Source organism: Erythrolamprus reginae, chromosome 7, assembly GCF_031021105.1.
Source record: "Erythrolamprus reginae isolate rEryReg1 chromosome 7, rEryReg1.hap1, whole genome shotgun sequence".
In the NCBI taxonomy this organism is placed as follows: Eukaryota; Metazoa; Chordata; class Lepidosauria; order Squamata; family Dipsadidae; genus Erythrolamprus; species Erythrolamprus reginae.
Window position 1 is genome coordinate 6,971,407 of NC_091956.1, and position 23,119 is coordinate 6,994,525.

The window sequence follows — 23,119 nt, forward strand, 5'->3', positions numbered from 1 at the left end:
AAACAAACGATCCACAATGAGTGAACAGGCCAAAGCTATGATTCAATCTTGAATTCCAGGCCGTGATTTCTTACCTACAGAAATCTGTAGAGAAGATATAGATTGTTTCATCTTTGGTGAGAAGCGAATGGAACGTCCCTCCATCCGTTCCATTGATCATGTTACAGCTGGGTGTCGTCCACCAATCAAGATTGCTATCCGGAGAAAAGATCAGAAGGAATCAAGGATTAAGTTTTACGACATAAAAGAGAATTTTCCTGCTGGGGCGAAGATCACAAAGGCCTCTTTCCTCCGGGATCTGATATTTCTCCAAAGAACTGCCTCGTCCTCTTTCGAAACAACTCCCAGATAACTGTCTTGTGAAAGCGATCTGTGATCTAATTACAGGTTTGAGTTTTTTTCCAAGGCGGGGAAAATAAACACTGGCAATCCCGAATACAAAACCCACTCAGAATAAATTCTTTTCCAAATCGCCTTCTTTCTCAATCGCGATGATAGCTTTTCCCCCAAAACATCAACTTGCTAAAACGATAGAGGCGATGTTCCTCGAAGCATCTTCCTACTTTTTTCTGTATTTAAATCAAAGGCACCGAGGAAGAAATAATTCCTCGATTCTTATCAACATTGAGTCTGAAGAAGGGAGGGTTAGCCCATGGAGCCTGAACAGCAGTATCCAAAACTTTTTTAAAAAAAATCCAAATTATTAAGAATTATTAACACTTAAGCTAAGAAACAAAGAGGATTCCGTTTATTATAAAATTTGGAACTCTTTCTATGATTGGTTTAAGAGAGAATAATAATAATAATAATAATAATAATAATAATAATAATTCATTCATTCATTCATTCATTCATTCATTAGATTTGTATGCCGCCCCTTTCTGTAGACTCGGGGCGGCTCACAACATAATAAAACAATTCATAACAAATCTAATAATTTACAATTTAAAATTTAAAGTAGTTAAGAAAATCCTGTTTTTAAGCAGACATACCTACAAACATACCATACATAAATTATATAGGCCCGGGGGAGATATCTCAATTCCCCCATTCCTGACGACAAAGGTGGGTTTTGAGGAGTTTACGAAAGGCAAGGAGGGTAGGGGCAGTTCTAATCTCTGGGGGGGAGCTGGTTCCAGAGAGTCGGGGCCGCCACAGAGAAGGCTCTTCCCCTGGGGCCCGCCAACCGACATTGTTTAGTTGATGGGACCCGGAGAAGGCCGACTCTGTGGGACCTAATCGGTCACTGGGATTCGTGCAGCAGAAGGCGGTCTCGGAGATATTCTGGTCTGATGCCATGAAGGGCATAATAACTATTATTATTATTATTATTATTATTATTATTATTATTATTATTGCCATGGAGAAAAAGAGGAAGAGGAAAGGAGTACCAGAGATGTTATTTAGAAAGAATAATGAAGGCGGGATAAAAATTAAAATGAATGAACCAAAAGATAAGGCGAGAATTACAATATTGTCCTGCCCCCAGAGATAAAAGGACACCAGTGGAAAAAGAAATAAAGAAGGAACAAACATTACTCTTTGCCATTCCATTCAATTACTCTTGTGAAGTCCAGGTAGTTCTTTTCTCCAGACAACATGACATATTCACCATCATCTGTTGCGTTCATCTATATATTGGGGGGGGGGGGGGGGGGGGGGGGGGAAACAGCAAGAAAGGATTTTTTTTACTTTTAGGCAGCTTTTCGAAATGGTTCCAAACAGGAATAAAGTGTACACATTTTAGACGCAAAGAATCAGGACGATTTGTGTAGGAGGCAGCGTTAACGATTTATTGAATCTGGCCAACAAAATGGTCAGCACTAAATTGGTGCAGAATAAGAATGGAATTCAAGGAGCGCCGGCTTTGGGTCTCTTGTGGTAACTCAAGGACTCTAAACTAGTGACATGTTTTACTCCCCTGTCTAGCTGTGCTAGCTCTTCTTCTACATTCATTCATTCACTCATTCATTCATTCAATCATTCATTCATTCAATCATTCATTCATTAATTCAATCAATCAATCAATCAATCAATCAATCAATCAATCAATCAATCATTGGATTTATATGCCTCTGAGTACTCAGGGCAGCTTACAACATATTTAAAAAATACAAAATATCTTAAATCTAATTAAATTTAAAACTAGCTAATCTAAAACCCAAGTTACTTAAAAAAATCAATCATTCCCATTCAAACAAACAAACATACATTTAATTTATTGGTCAGGGAGCTAGAATCTAATGGCTTTAAAGCAGTGGGGGTTGGGACCCCTTTGGGGGTCAAACGACCATTTCACAGGGGTCGCCTAAGACAATCAGAAAAGACAAATTTCCCCTGGTGTTAGGAACTAAAGCTTCTATTCTGGTGCCTTGGAACATATTTTTACAATCTGACCAATCAGGTTTTTACGGTGGGAGTGTCCCTCTGACCTTCCTGCCAATCAGCTTAAAGTACTGTTGGGAGAATTGGCGCTAGACTTATGGTTGGGGGTCACCACAACACAAGGAAATGTATTAAGGGGTTGGGGCATTGGAAAGGTTGAGAACCACTGCTGTGGAGTGATATGGAGCCCTTCAAGTGGCTGGTCTGATAGTTGTCACAGAATTGGGCCTCAAGACTATTTTTCCCTCCAATTTAAAATAATAATAATTAAAAAAGTCTTAAAATTGTCATAAACTTCCTGGAAGTCTAATGCATCTACTTTATTTTGCTTCTCCATGTTGTGGTTAGCTCTGCCCCAGCTCCTGCCCCAAGGACTGTGGATGTGGGGGAGACATCCACATGCTGCAGGCCTGTTTTGCCCCCGGTGGAATCTGCTGATGAAGGCTCCTCTGACCAAGGGGACATGAGTGACAGGGAGGAGGAGAGTGTGGCAGACAGCTGAGAAGGAGATCAATTATCTCTCTCGTCCTTGGATTCAGAACAAGAGTTAATGATACAGCCACGCATGCGGAGAGCGATGCATAGGCAGCAACAACTGAGAGATTATTATCAAAGAAAATGAGGCCACCTGTGGTTGGGTGGGGCTGTGGTCATTAGTGAGGCTGCTATAAAGAGCAGCCTGTGGGTTTGGCCATTGTGGAGGATTATCTGATCGTTGTGTTTCGTGCCTGCCTTGCTGACTTTGACCTTTTGTGTGCTGATTTTCCCCCGCTTTGAAACTAAACCGGAGCAAAGTGTGTTTCACTTTGTGAAAGAAGGACTGTGAATTGCCTCACAGCTGCAAGCTAAGTATCACAGAACTGATAAGGGACTTGTACAAATTACCAGTTTGGTTGGAGACAAGTGCTCTTGGCTATATCAAAAGAGGGCTTAGTTTAAGTGAATTTTCATTATAAAGAACATTGTTTTGAATTTTCAAACGTGTGTGTGTCTGAAATTTGTACCTGTGAATTTTTGGGAGGATTCTACCAGAGAGCCCGACAGAACACTCCATAACATTTCCTATGCCAAAAAGAGAGCTTATCAATTACCTTTTTTTCTGCCCTCTTAAGGGGAAAAAAAATCTATCAAGGAAAAAAAGACAGCGGCAATCAGCTCTTTGAAAAGGCCGCTGTTCATTATTCTCATTTAAAAGAGACAGGGAACCATAATGAGATGCTAATAAGCAGAATTTCCAGGAGACATGAGTGTTTGTGGGATATCAGACCAGCACAGCACATTTTAATCCGCTGCCCTGCTTAAAAAACAGCAGGGGTAACAATCCTCAAGCAATATTCATCAGGAGCGCCCAAGGCTGTCTAGATAAGTATTCCCATGCTTTCAAAGAAGCACAGGACTCCGATGGAAAGCTGAGGAAGGAAAAAAGAAGGTGTAGCTGCATTCCAGGGGTCCCCAATTCCCGGAACACTAGTGGGCTGCAGTCGACTACTGTAACGCTCTCTACATGGGGCTACCTTTGAAAAGTGTTTGGAAACTTCAGATCGTGGAGAATGCAGCTGCGAGAGCAATCCTGGGCTTCCCTAGGTATGCCCATGTTACTCCAACACTCCGCAGTCTGCATTGGTTGCCGATCAATTTCCGGTCACAATTCAAAGTGTTGGTTATGACCTTTAAAGCCCTTCATGGCATTGGACCAGAATATCTCCGAGACCGCCTCCTGCCGCACGAATCCCAGAGACCGATTAAGTCCCACAGAGTGGGCCTTCTCCGGGTCCCGTCAACTAAACAATGTCGGTTGGCGGGCCCCAGGGGAAGAGCCTTCTCTGTGGCAGCTCCGACTCTCTGTAACCAACTCCCCCCGGAGATTAGAACTGCCCCTACCCTCCTTGCCTTTCATAAACTCCTTAAAACCCACCTTTGTCGTCAGGCATGGGGGAACTGAGATATCTCCCCTGGGCCTATACAATTTATGTATGGTATGCTTGTATGTATGTCTGTTTAATAATGGGGGTTTTTAAAATATTTTAACTGTAAATTTATTAGATTTGTTATAAATTGTTTTTTATTGTGTTGTGAGCCGCCCCGAGTCTACGGAGAGGGGCGGCATACAAATCTAATAAACACACATAAACACACGTAAACTGGGCTGCAAACGGCGGGCGAGCAAGGCCACCGATGAAGGAAAACGTGCACCAATCGAAAGCAAAGACACAAGAAAGAGTAGCCAATGTACCCTGGGTGGCCAAAATTGTACCTGTTTGAAATAGCCGAAAACCGGATCGACGGCAGGGAAAAATTTGTGTACTGCCTTTAGAAAGTTATCCGTGTACCCCCATAAAATCTCGTCCACTGTATGGATGGTGAACATGTCTTCATTGTAGGCAAGCAGCAACAGTTCAGCCGGGAAGCGGTAAGGTGTTGACCGAGCCATATTCATGGCCGTCTGATATGAAAGGGAGAGAAAACAACAACGAAGAGATGTTTGTTTATTTATTTATTGGACTTGTATGCCGCCACTCTCCATGGACTCAGGGCGGGCAAAACGTATCAAAAAAGCAATATACAGTGGTACCTCTATCTAAGAACGCCTCTACTTACGAACTTTTCTAGATAAGAACCGGGTGTTCAAGAATTTTTTTGCCTCTTCTCAAGAATCATTTTCTGCTTACAAACCTGAGCCTCCGAAACTATAACTGGAAAAGGCAATGAGAAGCCTCTGTGGGGCCTCTCTAGGAATCTCCTAGGAGGAAACAGGGCTGGAAAAGGCAGGGAGATGCCTCTGTGGGGCCTCTCTAGGAATCTCCTAGGAGGAAACAGGGCTGGAAAAGGCAGGGAGAAGCCTCTGTGGGGCCTCTCTAGGAATCTCCTAGGAGGAAACAGGGCTGGAAAAGGCAGGGAGAAGCCTCTGTGGGGCCTCTCTAGGAATCTCCTGGGAGGAAACAGGGCTGGAAAAGGCAGGGAGAAGCTTCCGTGGGGTCTCTCTAGGAATCTCCTGGGAGGAAAGAGGGCCGGAAAAGGCAGGGAGAAGCCTCCATGGGGCCTCTTTAGGAATCTCTTGGGAGGAAAGAGGGCCGGAAAAGGCGGCGAGAAGTCTCTGTGGGGCCTCTCTAGGAATCTCCTGGGAGGAAACAGGGCCTCCACCCTCCCTGTCGTTTCCCCAATCGCACACATTATTTGCTTTTACATTGATTCCTATGGGAAAAATTGCTTCTTCTTACAAACGTTTCTATTTAAGAACCGGAACGAATTAAGTTCGTAAGTAGAGGTACCACACAGTCTTTTATTTTTCCTTTTGGTCTCATCTTGCTACCCGGTAACAAATCTCAAGACTTACCACTGCGGGTAAGTTTACTGTCCGGATCCGATCCACTTGTGGGTCACCCACAGACAGCTCTCGCTCAAAATAGTAAGTGGTTGGCTGGAAGGAGGACACTTTTGAGCCGTTCTCCAGAATGTGTACGTCCCGTCGAGTTTTCCACTCCCTGGCAAAAAAGAGCAAGAGAAAAATGCAGTTTTCTGCCACCAACACTTTCCAAATTTAAGTCATATAAAATGATTTAAGGAAAAGTCAAGGTTAAGATCTTCTCTGTATTTTCTATCTCTTTGCTTGCTTTAAATCAGTGCATCTCAAACCACTTGATTTGGGCCAATCACCCGAAGACTGTGAGTTCTAGTCCCGCCTTAGGCATAAAAGCTGGATGGTGACTTTGAGCCAATCAACAGGAGACTGTGAGTTGTAGTCCTGCCAGGCATGAAAGTTGGATGTTGACTTTGGACCAATCACCAGGGGACTATGAGTTCTAGTCCCGCCTTAAGCATGAAAGGTGAATGGTGACTTTGGGCCAATTACCATGAGACTATGAATTCTAGTCCCGCCTTAGGCATGAAAGGCAAATGGTGACTTTGGGCCAATCACCATGAGACTATGAGTTCTAGTCCCGCCTTTGGCATGAAAGGCAGGTGGTGACTTTGGGCCAATCTCCAGGAGACTGTGAGTTCTAGTCCCGCCTTAGGCATGAAAGGCGGATGGTAACTTTGGGCCAATCACCAGGAGACTATGAGTTCTAGTCCCGCCTTAGGCATGAAAGGCAGATGGTGACTTTGGGCCAATCACCAGGAGACTATGAGTTCTAGTCCCGCCTTAGGCATGAAAGGCAGATGGTGACTTTGGGCCAATCACCATGAGACTATGAGTTCTAGTCCCGCCTTAGGCATGAAAGGCAGATGGTGACTTTGGGCCAATCACCATGAGACTATGAATTCTAGTCCCGCCTTAGGCATGAAAGGCAGATGGTGACTTTGGGCCAATCACCATGAGACTATGAATTCTAGTCCCGCCTTAGGCATGAAAGGCAGATGGTGACTTTGGGCCAATCACCATGAGACTATGAATTCTAGTCCCGCCTTAGGCATGAAAGGCAGATGGTGACTTTGGGCCAATCACCATGAGACTATGAATTCTAGTCCCGCCTTAGGCATGAAAGCCTACTTCACAGGGTTGTTATTGTTGGGAAAATAGGAGGAAGGAGCATTATGTACGAGTATTATCTTACTTGTAACAATAATAAAGGCAGCATTTTAAAAAATCTAATGTCCACAAGAACAAAAAGGGAGTCTCAAAAGAAAAATTGGAAACTCAAAAATTAAATTTAGAGAGAAAAATCAAATTGATACTAAGAGGGAATATTATCAATACAAAGCATTTCTATACCATTGAGAAAATGAAATAAAATGGATATATCAACAAGAAAACCAATAATATGTATATATATGTAATAATCATTAAAAGGATTTTTTTTCTCTTTTTTTTACTATGTATGAGCTGCAAACCAATTTCACCGCTATTTAGGTGGTGTCGATACTAAGCTATGATACCAAAAATTCCATGTATAAAGCAAGATGCTTTTATTTTTTTGTTGTATGTTTTATGTATACATTGTTGTTCTGTTTTTTCTTTGTTTTCCTTCTGTTTTAATGTACATATTTAATAAAGTATTTTTTTTTTTAAAAAAAGGGAGTCTCAAATTTGCTGTTTTTCAACAGAGGGCACCTACATTTAAAAAAAAATAAAAATCTCTGCTCAACTTTGCAAAGAAAAAAAATACAACAGTTAACAAGATCAGGCGCCTCCTCTGAACACTCATTGTAAAAAAATGTGATTTCCTAGCCAAGACCTTTTTCCAAAAGAAGGCACAACAACGCCGGGTTAAAATTCGGAAATCTGCAGAGGAAATTATCGTATAGTTAGTGAGATTCCAGATCTCCCCATCCATAACTTTTGCTAGAGGCAAAAAAAAACAACGATTAAAAAAAATATAGCAAAAATGTTCCTGTTTATCAGCAAATATAGCAAAAATGTTCCTGTTTATCTATTCTGCATAGCTAATGAAGTCAATTTTACTGGACAAAGGCTGCAGTCATCTCAGCTCTCTGTCCAGCAAAGCAACCCAAGAGAAAAAAAAGAGAAAAAAGCTACATAAACGACTATTTAAGGTCTCAAATACAAAGGGAAATTCAATTCCCTGCATTTCGTATTGAAATCCAGGCTCACTCTGTCTCTCTGCGGGTCAGAGCAAACCAGGATAAGAACAAGGTAGGGAAAAGTCTGCAAAAGACAGACTTTAAAAGCTGTTTTAAAAGCTATTTTGCCATTGCAACTGGACATCCATCTGTCCTTTGAGCTGGCGTGTCCTGCACCCGAAGGAAATTTGCACAGAGCTCCAGAGAGACAAAGCTGCCTTAAATTAGACCACTGATCTGGAAGAAACCCTCAGGGATTTAGTAAATTCTCTAATAGAATTAGTTGCTCTTTCCCTCGGGGAGGTGATCCGAAATGAGCAGGAGTCGAGGCAATAGTAAAAGCAACGCCTTTACTACAGGGGTGTCAAATTCGATTTCATTGCTGTTGTGTTTGACTTTGTAGGGGGAAGTGGTTGCGGGAGGGGAGCATGGCCATTCGGGAGCCGCCGAGAAGCCCCCCGGCTGTTCTAAAAGGTGACAGCCGGGCGGCGGGGCTTCTCGGCGGCCTCCCGAACCCCGAACCCGGAGGTTCGGCAAAAGTTCGGGTTCGGGAGGCCGCCGAGAAGCCCCACAGCCCGGCTGTCACCTTTTAAAACAGATGGGGGGGCTTCCCAGCATCCTCCTGAACCCGAACGCCAAACCCGAACTTATTATTTATTTATTATTTAGATTTGTATGCCGCCCCTCTCCGCAGACTCGGGGCGGCTCACAACAAAGTGAAAAACAATTTACAACCCCGCCGCCTGGCTGTCACCTTTTAAAACAGCCGGGGGGCTTCCCAACGTCCTCCTGAACCCGAACACCAAACCCGAACTTCCAGGTTCGGCGTTCGGGAGGCCGCCGAGAAGCCCCCTGGCTGTTTTAAAAGGTGACAGCTGGGCGGCGGGGCTTCTCGGCGGCCTCCCGAACCCCGAACCCGGAAGTTGGGCAAAAGTTCGGGAGGCTGCTGAGAAGCTCCGCCGCCTGGCTGTTGTCTTTTAAAACAGCCGGGGGACTTCTCGGCGGCCTCCCGAATGCCGAACCCGGAAGTTTGGGTTTGGCGTTCGGGTTCAGAAGGACGCTGGGAAGCCCCCCGGCTGTTTCAAAAAGCGACAGCCGGGCAGCGGGGCTTCTCGGCGGCAACGGCGGGTTCCTAAGAAGAAAAAAGTTCATAAGAAGAGGCAAAAATTTTCTGAACCCCGGGTTCGTATCTCGGGTTGTTCGTAAGACGAGGGGTTCGTATCATGAGGTACCACTGTATCCACTTAATATTTAACATTTTATTTATTTCATTCTGCATTTCCTTCCGTGCTGTAAACCATGGTTTACAAACCTAGTTGACCAGCGCTGAGACGCAAACTAAGCAACCGACAAAATCGGCCACACCATCTGTGAACTCAACCCGAGCGGCAACCAAGACGTTACACACACATGCCCACACGCCCTTAATTTACATCTGGAAGTTGTGACTGTTATTCACTTAAGCAACTGCCACCTTCATTCACAATGCATCTTGTGACACATTGCAAAGCGTGCCGGCTGAAGGCGACGAGGCGAGGATCGCCGATTCCCAGGCCTGACGAAACTGCTATAATAAGCAAGGGAGAGATTACGAAAAAAAATATATTCGTGGTTGGAATATTCTAAAGCAATTAGGCTTGGGAACGTCTGCTTGGCAATGCAGGATGGGGACAGGGTTGAATCGGTGGGAGGGGCAGGAGACTTAGAGGTACCAAGGGCTAAACATGGGTTGTTTAGATTAGATTAGATTTATTGGATTTATATGCTGCCCCTCTCCGCAAACTCGGGGCGGCTCACAACAATAGTAAAAACAGTACATAGTGAAGAAATCCAATGCCCACCAATCCAATTACAATTTTAAGTTAGGAAATTCATAAAACAATCCCAATATATATAAAAACAAGCACACAATCAATCAAACAGCAAAACAACATGGGCAAGGGGGGGATGTTTTAGTTCCTCCGTGCCTGACGGCAGAGGTGGGTTTTAAGGAGGTTACGAAAGGCAAGGAGGGTGGGGGCAATCCTAATCTCAGGGGGGAGCTGGTTCCAGAGGGTCGGAGCCACCACAGAGAAGACTCTTCCTCTGGGTCCCGCCAGACGACATTGTTTAGTCGACGGGACCCGAAGAAGGCCGACTCTGTGGGACCTAACCGGTCGCTGGGATTCGTGCGGCAGAAGGCGGTCCCGAAGATATTCTGGTCCGGTGCCATGAAGGGCTTTATAGGTCATAACCAACACTTTGAATTGTGACCGGAAACTGATCGGCAACCAATGCAGACTGCGGAGTGTTGGAGTAATATGGGCATACTTAGAGAAGCCCATAATTGCTCTCGCAGCTGCATTCTGCACGATCTGAAGTTTCCGAACACTTTTCAAAGGTAGCCCCATGTAGAGCGTTACAGTAGTCGAGCCTCGAGGTGATGAGGGCATAAGTGACTGTGAGTAATGACTCCCGGTCCAGATAGAACCGCAACTGGCGCACCAGGCGAACCTGGGCAAACGCCCCCCTCGCCACAGCTGAAAGGTGTTTCTCTAATGTGAGCTGTGGATCAACGAGGACTCCCAAGTTGCGGACCCTCTCTGATGGGGTCAATAATCCCCCCCCCCCAGGGTAATGGACGGACAGATAGAATTGTCCTTGGGAGGCAAAACCCACAGCCACTCCGTCTTGTCTGGGTTGAGTTTGAGTCTGTTGACACCCATCCAGGCCCCAACAGCCTCCAGGCACCGGCACATCACTTCCACTGCTTCGTTGACTGGACATGGGGTGGAGATGTATTTATTTATTCCATTTTTTTCCAATAAATTTTATTAATTTTCATAAAATAAATAAAACTGTCAAACCAATTTGGGTGGGGTTGCAATTTCCCCGCTTATTCTAGGAGATAAATTTCAATACAGAAAAAAGAATACATTATTAATACTTTAAATCTACTTATTACTTTAAATGAAAAGAAGAAATTTGTTTAGCCTTATGTAGTAAATCTTCATATATAAGCTAAATCCAACAGAAAGTTTAAAACATATTCATACTTCTACTATTCTCTTATTCTTTTTGCTTTTACTTCTTCTTCTTATTTATCCATATACACACTTTGTTCCAAATCTCATAAAATTCTGTTCCCTTTTGGTCTTTTAACCGTCTTGTCACCATATTCATTTCAGCGCAGTCCAACATTTTCTTCATAACCTCCTCTTCTTTGGGGATACTTTCCCCTTTCCAATTTTGCGCATATACTATCCTGGCCGCTGTCAAAATATGAATAACTAAATGTAGAATTTCTTTCTTATATTTCTGATTAGTTATACCCAGTAAGTAGAATTCCGGGGGGGTTTCTATCTCTTGCGCTATTTCTTTTATTAGATTTTTTAATGCCGCCCTTCTCCTTAGACTCAGGGCGGCTTACAACATGTTAGCAATAGCACTTTTTAACAGAGCCAGCCTCTTGCCCCCACAATCCGGGTCCTCGTTTTACCCACCTCGGAAGGACGGAAGGATGAGTCAACCTTAAGCCGGTGATGATGTTTGAACCGCTGACCTACAGATCTACAGTCAGCTTTAGTGGCCTGCAGTACAGCACACTATATACGGCATCTTTATTTTTACTACTAAGAGCGGTCATTGGTTCCTCTCTGTGTTCTGTCGGGCTCTCTGGTAGAATCCTCCCGTTTCAGACACACACACACGTTTGAAAATTCAAAACAATGTTCTTTATAATGAAAATTCACTTAAACCAAGCCCTCTTTTTGTATAGCAAAGAGCACTCCTCTCCAACCAAACTGGTAATTTGTACAAGTCCCTTATCAGTTCTGAGATACTTAGCTTGCAGCTGTGAGGCAATTCACAGTCCTTCTTCTTTCACAAAGTGAATCACACTTTGCTCTGGTTTAGTTTCAAAGCGGGGAAAAAGCAACACACCAAGGTCGAAGTCAGCAAAGCAGGCACGAAACACAACAATCAGATAATCCTCCACAATGGCCAAACCCACAGGCTGCTATTTATAGCAGCCTCACTAATGACCACAGCCCCACCCAACCACAGGTGGCCTCATTTTCCTTGATAATAATCTCTCAGTTGTTGCTGCCTATGCATCGCTCTCCGCATGCGTGGCTGTATCATTAACTCTTGTTCCGAGTCCAAGGAGGAGCTAGAGAATTGATCTCCTTCTGAGCTGTCTGCCACACTCTCCTCCTCCCTGTCACTCATGTCTTCTTGGTCAGAGGAGCCTTCACCAGCAGATTCCACCGGGAGCAAAACAGGCCTGCAGCATGTGGATGTCTCCCCCACATCCACAGTCCTTGGGGCAGGAGCTGGGCCAGAGCTAACCACAAAACTCTGGCTCCCACTGAAATCGCTACCAGCTCTGAAAACGGGGGGAGGGGGGTGTTTCTCTCCTATTACTGAAATTAGCAATCATTGATGGGCCGCTACCAAAGCAATCAGGTGCTACACTCCGGTAGCGATTTTCAGGATGCACATGTAGCTGCGCATACCTAGCTCCTTCAACCATTCATGATACAATTTAGTTTCCAGTCCCTTGCTCTTCTCTGTTGCTCTTCTCTGTATACTGTCTAGTGTTTTAGCATCGTTTGCAGGACCAGAACTGGACGTAGTACAGGGGGTGGACAAGAAAATGGAAACACTTGACATTTTGACATCATAACGTTTGAACATTTTCAAATCAATCAAAACTTGACATATTTTAACTTTTTTTTAAAAAAAAATCTGTTATTTGATATGTTTTTTAAAACTAACTGTTTTTTTTACAGAAATTTAAGGAAATTGGTTATAACCTCTCAGACCACCCAGACTTTCAAAGAGGCCAAATTGTTGGTGCTCGAAAGGCAGGCGCTAGTGTAACAGAAAGTGCCCGAATGTTTGGCGCTTCAAGAGGTCATGTCTCAAAAGTCATGACTGCTTTTGAAAGAGAAGGGAAAACGTCCTCAGCCAAGCACAGAAAGTCGAAGTTGTCTGAGAGAGACTGGTCGGACTCTAAAGCGAATTGTTAGAGCGGATCGCAAGACCGCAGCTCCTAAAATCACTGCAGAGCTCAATAGACACGTACAGAACCCAGTTCCCACAAAAACTGTCCGAAGGGAGCTTCACAAATCTGGATTCCACGGAAGAGCTGCAAGTTGTTTCCATTTTTTTATCCATCCCCTGTATTTCAAACATAAGAACAGAACTTTCTGAGACAACCCAAAAAAAGGGATCTTGGGGTTTTGGTGGACAGCTCAATGAAGATGTCAACCCAGTGCGCAGCAGCAGTAAAAAAAGCAAATTCCATGCTCACAAACTGATATTGAGGCACTTTCTAAGTGCAGGTCACTGAAATGGTTAGCCAAGAACAAAACAGCCTTTCAACTAGAAAAATACCTGACAATGGGTCTGACCCAATTGTAAGGATTGTGTAAGCCAAATATTAGCTATGCTCTAGGACAGGGGTCCCCAAACTTTTTACACAGGGGGCCAGTTCACTGTCCCTCAGACTGTTGGAGGGCCGGACTATAAAAAAAACCCTGCAGGCGGGCGGGCGCGGGCACGGCTCTTTCTTTCACCCACCACCGTCGCCTCCAGCCAAGCCGGCAGCAGTCTCCGCGAGTTCCTCGAGCGGGATCTGCCACTGCCCTGCCAGGCAGCCATAGAAAGTGCAATAAGGAAAGGGAGCTGCGAATGGGCGGGTGTCGAGCCTCTCGGTTGTGGTCTCTCCGGCCCCATCCCCCTGCCAGCCCACAAGGGGTGCGTACGCACGTGCAACATTCAGAATAAGAAAAACCTTCGCCACTCAAAAAAAGAAAAACTTTAACCGGCCTTGCACTTTCGTCGCTCCCCGCCCCCAACTCCAATGCCCGGCTCCATGTAAAATCTCGTGTGCTGCCGCGGGCCGGATAAATTGCCTCAGTGGGCCGCATCCGGCCCCTGGGCCGTAGTTTGGGGACCACTGCTCTAGGATATACACAGAAAGAGTTATCTGAAATAGCATGGTGAAAATTTGCCCAGAGACAGTGAGTCATACAATAGCCATGAACTTTGGACACAGTAAGAAAAATCCCTCAACAGCGCTCCTGGCACGAGATAAGACACTAACAGTGTGATTGGCTGGCAACTCAGCTACCGATAGGTGCATAAAGTGAGAATTTAGTAGCCTATCATAAGCTGTAGATCAAGGGTCCTCAAACTTGGAAACTTTAAGAATTGTGGACTTCAATTCCCAGAATTCTCCAGCCAGCTATGTTAGCTGGAGAATTCTGGGAGTTGAAGTCCACAAGTCTTAAAGTTGCCAAGTTTGAGGACCCCTGCTGTAGATGATACCTTTTATAACCAATTAGAAGCTTAATAGAAATAGCCTATGAACAGTTGGGTGCTCAGAAGCCTTAATTTTGCATATAGATATAGCCTATGAAAACTTGCGTATTCAAAAGTTTTATTATTAGCCTATAGATTTGAAAAACCTTATATTTGTAGCCTATAAGAAACGTATATTAGGAAAAAATTAGACTTGTATTTAGCCAATAGACTAGAGCAAGATTTGAGCAGTTAGATTCTATGGTCAAATATGGACGATTCCACCAAGTACCATATTTTGAGAGAACATGCATTTGCGGTGCACCAGAAATAGAAGACATTGCACATGTGCTACTCAATTGTAAACTATACTCCGCAGTAAGACCTCAGTATTTACAGCCCCTACTTGACAAAACCATACACTGGGACTGTAATAAACAATTATCATATTTTCTTCATATATATATATATGTAGTTTCTAGAACCGCTAAGTTTATAGTCAGGGCTGTTCAGATGAGAATACGTTTTATAGAACATATTGGGGTGGCATGCAAAGGAGATGAACTCACTTAAGAATATTTTATATCAGTATCTTAGATTTGTTTAATATAATCCTTTGCACGAGTTATATTCTCGTGTTTTACTACTCAGTTTTAGCATATTATACTGCATTTTAACTTATTATTTACTCAAATTCCCTCTATTTTAGCCACTTTTATTGTATTTTAAGCAGTCACAGTTTTATGACGACCGATGTGGTCCTTTTCCTCACTTTGATATGGTCAATTGACTAATCAAATAAAATTGATATTGATTGATTGAAAAAAAAAATTCCATGCTTGGAGTACTGTGTACAGTTCTGGCCACCGCACCTCAAGAAGGATATATTGGAACTGGAAAAGGTGCAAAAAAGGGCAATGAGAATGATCAAGGAAATGGAGCCCCTCCCTTATGAAACCAGGTTGCAACGCCTTGGTCTCTTCAGCCTTGAAAGACGGCGTTGAAGAGGTGACCTGATCGAAGTGTATAAAATCATGCATGGGGTAGAAAAGGTGGCTAGAGAAAAATTCAAATCTGGCTTTGGCCTGATTCAGCATGGCTCTTCTTATGTTCTTAAGAAGAGCCATGCTGAATCGAGCCAAAGCCCATCAAGTCCATCAATTCTGTGTCACACAGTGGTCCACCAATTGTCCATGGGGATCTTGAGCAGAAAGAGAAGGCAAAATCCTCCCTTTCCCTTGACCCCCAACAAATGGTACCCAAGGGACGCCTGCCTGCCTCAACCAACACTTGGACATCCATTTCAGTAGCCATTGATACACTTGGCATCCATGAATCTGTCTAATCCTGCCTTGAAGCTATCAAAGCTGACAGCTGTCACAACCTCTTCTGGAAGTGAACCCCATAAACCAATGATTCTCTGGGTGAAGAAATATTTCCCTTTATTGGAAACATAGAAGTCTGACGGCAGAAAAAGACCTCATGGTCCATCTAGTCTGCCCTTATACTATTTCCTGTATTTTATCTTACAATGGATATGTTTATCCCAGGCATGTTTAAATTCAGTTACTGTGAATTTAATGAGCCTTAGGGAGTGCCCACTTGTCCTAGTATTGTCTGATAGAGAAAATAATTTTTCTCTATCCACCTTTTCTATCCCATGCATGATTTTATACCCTTCGATCAAGTCTCCTCTTAAACGCCGTCTTTCAAGGCTGAAGAGACCAAGGCGTTGCAACCTGGTTTCATAAAGGAGATGCTCCATTTCCTTGATCATACTTGTTGCCCTTTTTTGCACCTTTTCCAGTTCCATTATATCCTTCTTGAGGTGCGGTGACCAGAACTGTACACAGTACTCCAAGTGTGGTCTCACCTTCGATTTGTACAGAAGCAATACAACACTTGCCGACCTATTTTCAATTCCCTTCCTAATCATGTCAAGCATGGAAATTTTTCCCCCAATTACCTTCACACAATCTTGATGCTCTCTCTCAAGTTCAGGGATATTCTTCTCCACCATCTATTCCCTGCAACTTCACCTCATACGTTCACTGTTGTGGTTAGCTCTGGCCCAGCTCCTGCCCCAAGGACTGTGGATATGGGGGAGACATCCACATGCTGCAGGCCTGTTTTGCCCCCAGTGGAATCTGCTGATGAAGGCTCCTCTGACCAAGAAGACATGAGTGACAGGGAGGAGGAGAGTGTGGCAGACAGCTCAGAAGGAGATCAATTATCTAGCTCCTCCTTGGATTCAGAACAAGAGTTAATGATACAGCCATGCATGCGGAGAGCAATGCATAGGCAACAACAGCTGAGAGATTATTATCAAAGAAAATGAGGCCACCTGTGGTTGGGTGGGGACGTGGTAATTAGTGAGGCTGCTATAAATACCAGCCTGTGGGTTTGGCCATTGTGGAGGATTATCTGATCGTTGTGTTTCGTGACTGCTTTACTGACTTCGACCTTTTATGTGCTGATTTTTCCCTGCTTTGAAACTAAACCAGAGCAAAGTGTGTGTCACTTTGTGAAAGAAGAAGGACTGTGAATTGCCTCACAGCTGCAAGCTAAGTATCACAGAACTGATAAGGGACTTGTACAAATTACCAGTTTGTTTGGAGACCAGTGCTCTTTGCTATACCAAAAGAGGGCTTGGTTTAAGTGAATTTTCATTATAAAGAACATTGTTTTGAAGTTTCAAACGTGTGCGTGGCTGAAATTTGTACCTGTGAATTTTTGGGAGGAGTCTACCAGAGAACCCGACAGAACAGTCACGAGGGCTAGAAACATGCCTCTTACCAAATCCCATCTCTACAGATCATACTGCGAAATTGCAAGCTCTTTTCTTTGGGAAACAGAAGCCCGCAACTACCTCCAAATTTCCCCATTCCTTCCTGACAACTTCCCATTAGAAATCTTCTCTACTAAATCCCCGTTTATAAGGTTGAAAACGAAGCAAGTCATCTTACCTGTAGGTGTAAGGCCCAACTTCTTTGACAATTGGGATTTCCCCTTGAAGCACTTCTAAAGGATTAGTCAAGTTAAAAAAATAGACCTGCAGGAGAAGGGGAATTGGGGGATGTTCCCAGAATTCAAAAGCTTCCGAATTATTCCTTAAGATCGTTCCCTAAAGAAAAAGAAATGCAAAAATATTTTTTTCTTAAAATTCTAGCAAAAGCAGAGTATGCAATTGTACACAAAGGCAGAATAACAAAATTGGAAAGGACCATGGAGGTCTTCTAGTCCAACCCCCTGCTTATGCAGGAAACCCGGCCTATACCACTTCAGACAAATGGTTGTCCAACTAACTCCAAAAGTGCACCATTGTTCTTGTTGTTTTTAATTTCTCCGCACAAATGGCTAAGATCTGTCCAATATCTTCCTAAAAACATCCAAAGACGGGCTACAAGAATGGTGGAAGGTCTTAAGCATAAAACGTATCAGGAAAGACTTAATGAACTCAATCTGTATAGTCTGGAGGACAGAAGGAAAAGGGGGGACATGATCGAAACATTTAAATATATTAAACGGTTAAATAAGGTCCAGGAGGGAAGTGTTTTTAATAGGAAAGTGAACACAAGGACAAGGGGACACAATCTGAAGTTAGTTGGGGGAAAGATCAAAAGCAACATGAGAAAATATTATTTTACTGAAAGAGTAGTAGATCCTTGGAACAAACTTCTAGAAGACGTGGTAGATAAATCCAGAGTAACTGAATTTAAACATGCCTGGGATAAACATATATCCATCCTAAGATAAAATACAGAAAATAGTATAAGGGCAGACTAGATGGACCACGAGGTCTTTTTCTGCCGTCAGACTTCTATGTTTCTATCTTAGAAACATAGAAACATAGAAGACAGACGGCAGAAAAAGACCTCATGGTCCATCTAGTTTGCCCTTATACTATTTCCTGTATTTTATCTTAGGATGGATATATGTTGTAAGAATGTTTGGAAACTTCAGATCGTGCAGAATGCAGCTGCGAGAGCAATCATGGGCTGCTCTAAATATGCCCATGTTACTCCAACACTCCACAGTCTGCATTGGTTGCCGATCAGTTTCCGGTCACAATTCAAAGTGTTGGTTATGACCTATAAAGCCCTTCATGGCATTGGGCCAGAATATCTCCGGGATCGCCTTCTGCCGCACGAATCCCAGCGACCGGTTAGGTCCCACAGAGTTGGCCTTCTCCGGGTCCCGTCGACTAAACAATGTCGTTTGGCGGGACCCAGGGGAAGAGCCTTCTCTGTGGTGGCTCCGACCCTCTGGAACCAGCTCCCCCCAGAGATTAGGATTGCCCCCACCCTCCTTGCCTTTCGGAAACTCCTTAAAACCCACCTCTGCCGTCAGGCACGGGCCCCCTTGCCCATGTTGTTTTTGTGTATGATTCGATTGTGTGCTTGTTTTTATATATTGGGGCTCTTTTGGATTTTTTAACTTAAAACTGTAATTTAGATTGCGAAATATTACATTTGTTACTATGTTTTGTTTACCATTGTTGTGAGCCGCCCCGAGTCTACGGAGAGGGGCAGCATATAAATCCAATAAATCTAATCTAATCTAATCTAATCTGATACACTTTATGTAGTAATGTTTTCTCCTGCCGATGTTGGTAGGAACCGACTTAATGATTTATTGACTGGGCTGTTGATTACTGTTAGCTTACTTGTCAAAAAATTATAACAACACAATCAAAGGACTTACCAAATTCACTCCCATCAATATTAACTGGTCAAGCCACTCGTGTATAAAATGAGAGCAAACCACACTCCTATTAACACTGATGATGTAACCTGGTTGAGCCATGAAATGTCTTCGAGAAAAAACAGCCAAGCTCAGCGAGCCTCAAAACTCCCACAATTCAACCTTCTTCCATCAGAAATATTTTCTTCTAGATATTTTAATTTTCTGCATGTAGAAATCCCACTCCTCTCCATAAAATGGAGGACTCAAAACCTAATTATTGCATCCGTTTGGAATTGGGAACTCAGCCAAACCACTATTGGTGGCTGCACTTGTAGGCCAGTGGTTCTGAAACTGGGGGTCAGGACCCCTTTGGGGGTCGAAAAACCGTTTTACAGGTTGACCATGGGAAAGGACAAATTTCCCTTGGTGTTGGGAACTAAGGCTTCTATTCTGGCTCATTGGAACATATTTTTACAATCCGACCAATCGGGCATTTACGGTGGTGTTGTCCCTCTGACCTCCCTGTCCAATCAGCTTAAAGCTCTGTTGGGAGAATTGGTGCTAGAGGTATGGTTGGGGGTCACCACAAATGAGGAACTGTATTAAGGGGTCGGGGCATTAGAAAGCTTGAGAACCACTGCTGTAGGTGGAGTGGTCAACTAAAACAGACATTTTTGGGAGTGGGGCGGGGGGAAGGAACATACACAGCTTGTGTCAGTTCAGCCATGCCAACACAAACACAACTTGTAGTTTACAATCTCGGGAGACAATCACGTTTCCAGTTTTGTGAACTATTGCACAAGGTTACATCTCCAGAAAGCTCTGTGCCACTCTTCGCTTAAAGTAAAACAGAATTATGACTTAATTTAATAAACGAATTAATATCGTGGACAAGGAAGAAAGAAAGAAAGAAAGAAAGAAAGAGAAAAAAGGGAGAGAATGAGAAGGAGGGAGGGAGGGCAGGCGTGAGAGGCCCAATGTAACTGCACCATTGTTCTGGTTGTTTTTTAATTTCTCCGCACAAATGGCTAAGATCTGTGCGGGCAAGTTAGGCACGCTTATGCCGGCAACTACAAATACTAGACAGTTTTGTGCAAAGCTAAATCCAACTCCTTTAACTGCCTACCTGGATTTCCAGTAGTATCTTAATTTAAAGCATTAAATCCGTTAAGCCTGTTTAACAATAAAGTCAAGGCCTGGTTATTTACTGCAACTGCTAATTACCGTAATTGGCACTTTGCTTGGGCCTAGGCTCTAGAAACATAGAAACATAGATCATAGAAGATTGACAGCAGGAAAAGACCTCCTGGTCCATCTAGTCTGCCCTTATACTATTTCCTGTATTTTATCTTAGGATGGATCTATGTTTACCCCAGGCATGTTTAAATTCAGTGATTGTGGATTTACCAACCACGTCTGCTGGAAGTTTGTTCCAAGCATCTACTACTCTTTCAGTCAAATAATATTTTCTCACGTTGCTTTATCCCGACTAACCTCAGATTGGGCCCCCTTGTTCTTGTGTTCACTTTCCTATTAAAAACACTTCCCTCCTGGACCTTATTTAACCCCTTAACATATTTGAATGTTTTGATCATGTCCCCCCTTTTCCTTCTGTCCTCCAGACTAGACAGATTGAGTTCATTAAGTCTTTCCTCTCTCTTTTCATTCTCCCCTTCCTTCCTTTTCATTCTTTCTCACTCTCTTTCTCTCTCTCTCACTCCCTCTTTCTCTCTCTCTTATTCTGTCCCTCTCTCTCTTTCTTTCTTTCTTTCTCTCTCCCTTTTCATTATCCCCTTCCTTCCTTTTCATTCTTTCTCTCTTCCTCTTTCTCACTCCCTCTCTCTCCCTCTTTCTCACTCACTTTCTCTCTCCCTTTCTTATTCTGCCCCCCTTCTCTTTTCATTCTCCCCTTCCTTCTCTTCAATTCTTTCTCTCTCCTTCCTTTCTCCCTCCCTCCCTTTTCATTCTCTTTCTCACTCCATTTCTCATTCTTTTGCTTCCTTCCTTCCTTTTCATTCTTTCTCTCTTCCTCTTTCTCACTCCCTCTCTCTCCCTCTTTCTCACTCCCTTTCTCTCTCTCCCTTTCTTATTGTCCCCCCCCTCTCTTTTCATTCTCCCCTTCCTTCTCTTTAATTCTCTTTCTCACTCACTCTTTCTCTCTCCTTCCTTCCTCCCTCCCTTTTCATTCTCTTTCTCACTCACTCTTTCTCATTCTTTTGCTTCCTTCCTTCCTTTTCATTCTCTCTTTCTCACTCCCATTCTCTTCCTTCCTTCCTTCTCTCCCTTTTCATTCTCTTTCTCACTCCCTTTCTCATTCTTTCCCTTCCTTCCTTCCTTCTCTCCCTTTTCATTCTCTTTCTCACTCCGTTTCTCATTCTTTCCCTTCCTTCCTTCTCTCCCTTTTCATTCTCTCTTTCTCACTCCCTTTCTCATTCTTTCCCTTCCTTCTCTCCCTTTTCATTCTCTTTCTCACTCCCTTTCTCATTCTTTTCCTTCCTTCCTTCTCTCCCTTTTCATTCTCTTTCTCACTCCCTTTCTCATTCTTTTGCTTCCTTCCTTTTTATTCTTTCTCTCTTCCTCTTTCTCACTCCCTCTCTCCCTCTTTCTCACTCCCTTTCTCTCTCTCCCTTTCTTATTGTCCCCCCCTCTCTTTTCATTCTCCCCTTCCTTCTCTTTAATTCTCTTTCTCACTCACTCTTTCTCTCTCCTTCCTCCCTCCCTCCCTTTTCATTCTCTTTCTCACTCCCTTTCTCTCTTTCCCTTCCTTCCTTCTCTCCCTTTTCATTCTCTTTCTCACTCCCTTTCTCTCTTTCCCTTCCTTCCTTCCTAACTTCCTTCTCTCTCTTTTCATTCTCTTTCTCACTCCCTTTCTCATTCTTTCCCTTCCTTCCTTCTCTCCCTTTTCATTCTCTTTCTCACTCCATTTCTCATTCTTTTGCTTCCTTCCTTTTTATTCTTTCTCTCTTCCTCTTTCTCACTCCCTCTCTCCCTCTTTCTCACTCCCTTTCTCTCTCTCCCTTTCTTATTGTCCCCCCCTCTCTTTTCATTCTCCCCTTCCTTCTCTTTAATTCTCTTTCTCACTCACTCTTTCTCTCTCCTTCCTCCCTCCCTCCCTTTTCATTCTCTTTCTCACTCCCTTTCTCTCTTTCCCTTCCTTCCTTCTCTCCCTTTTCATTCTCTTTCTCACTCCCTTTCTCTCTTTCCCTTCCTTCCTTCCTAACTTCCTTCTCTCTCTTTTCATTCTCTTTCTCACTCCCTTTCTCTCTTTCCCTTCCTTCCTTCCTTCTCTCCCTTTTCATTCTCTTTCTCACTCCCTTTCTCTCTTTCCCTTCCTTCCTTCCTTCCTAACTTCCTTCTCTCCCTTTTCATTCTCTTTCTCACTCCGTTTCTCATTCTTTCCCTTCCTTCCTTCCTTCTTTCCCTTTTCATTCTCTGGGAAGGAGGCGACGCAACCCTCCCTCAAGCGACCTCCCCCCCTCACAGACTCCCGCCTGGCCCGCCCCTCACCTCCTTGATCTGCCCGTCCACCAGGTTCTCCATGATGCGGGCCGCCAGGAGGGCGATGCCGGCGATGAGCAAGGCCGGAGCCAGCAAGCCCAGCGTGACCAGGCAGACGCGCTTCATGGCTGCGGCGGAGCCCAGGACTGGCGAGAGGAGGCCGCGAACGACACGGGAGAAGCGCCCAGAAAGATGCCCCGCAGCCCCAGAGAGCGCCGGGGGAGGGTGTGTGGCGGCGCCGCCTCCTCCTCCAGACGGGCCCCTCCCGGCTCTGAGGGGCGGAGGGAAGGCGGGAAACGGAGCTCCGCTCGGCCCCGGCGCTGACTTTCGCTTTCCCCGGCGGGCTGGGCGCCTGCTCGGGATGAGCTCATCTGGGATCAGCTGGTGGGGAAGGTCCCGTGACCCCTGGGCCTCTCGCCTGCCCTCCCTCCCTCCGCCTTTCTCATTCTCTTCCCCCTTTTTTCTTTTTCTTTCTTTCTTTCTTCCCTTTTCTCTCTCTCTCTCTCTCTCTTTCTTCCTCTTTCTCTCTGTCCCCTTTTCTCTCTATTTCTCTCCCTCTTTCTTTCTTTCTATCTCTCTTTCTCTCCCTTTCTCTCTCTTCCTCTTCCTCCCTTTTTTCTCTCCCTCCCTCTTTCTCATTCTGTCTCTCTCTCCCTCTTTCTTTCTTTCTTTCATTCTTTCTTTCCTTCTCTCTTTTTCTCCCTTTCTCTCTCTTCCTCTTCCTCTCTTTTTCTCTCTCCCT

General features: G+C 44.1%; 1 protein-coding gene across 1 annotated transcript in view; it reads right to left on the reverse strand.

Moving 5' to 3' along the window:
- The window catches only part of SCARB2 (scavenger receptor class B member 2), a 46,355-nt gene extending 23,612 nt beyond the window's left edge, over positions 1-22,743 (reverse strand). The window contains exons 1-6 of the mRNA XM_070756906.1: positions 22,387-22,743; positions 17,160-17,317; positions 5,720-5,867; positions 4,640-4,828; positions 1,540-1,631; positions 75-194 (exon numbers count right to left, since the gene is read on the reverse strand). Of these exons, the coding sequence (XP_070613007.1) occupies positions 75-194; positions 1,540-1,631; positions 4,640-4,828; positions 5,720-5,867; positions 17,160-17,317; positions 22,387-22,503 (824 nt within the window). The 5' untranslated portion in view covers positions 22,504-22,743. The remainder of the gene's footprint in view (positions 1-74; positions 195-1,539; positions 1,632-4,639; positions 4,829-5,719; positions 5,868-17,159; positions 17,318-22,386) is intronic.
- Between the last annotated feature and the right edge of the window lie 376 nt (positions 22,744-23,119).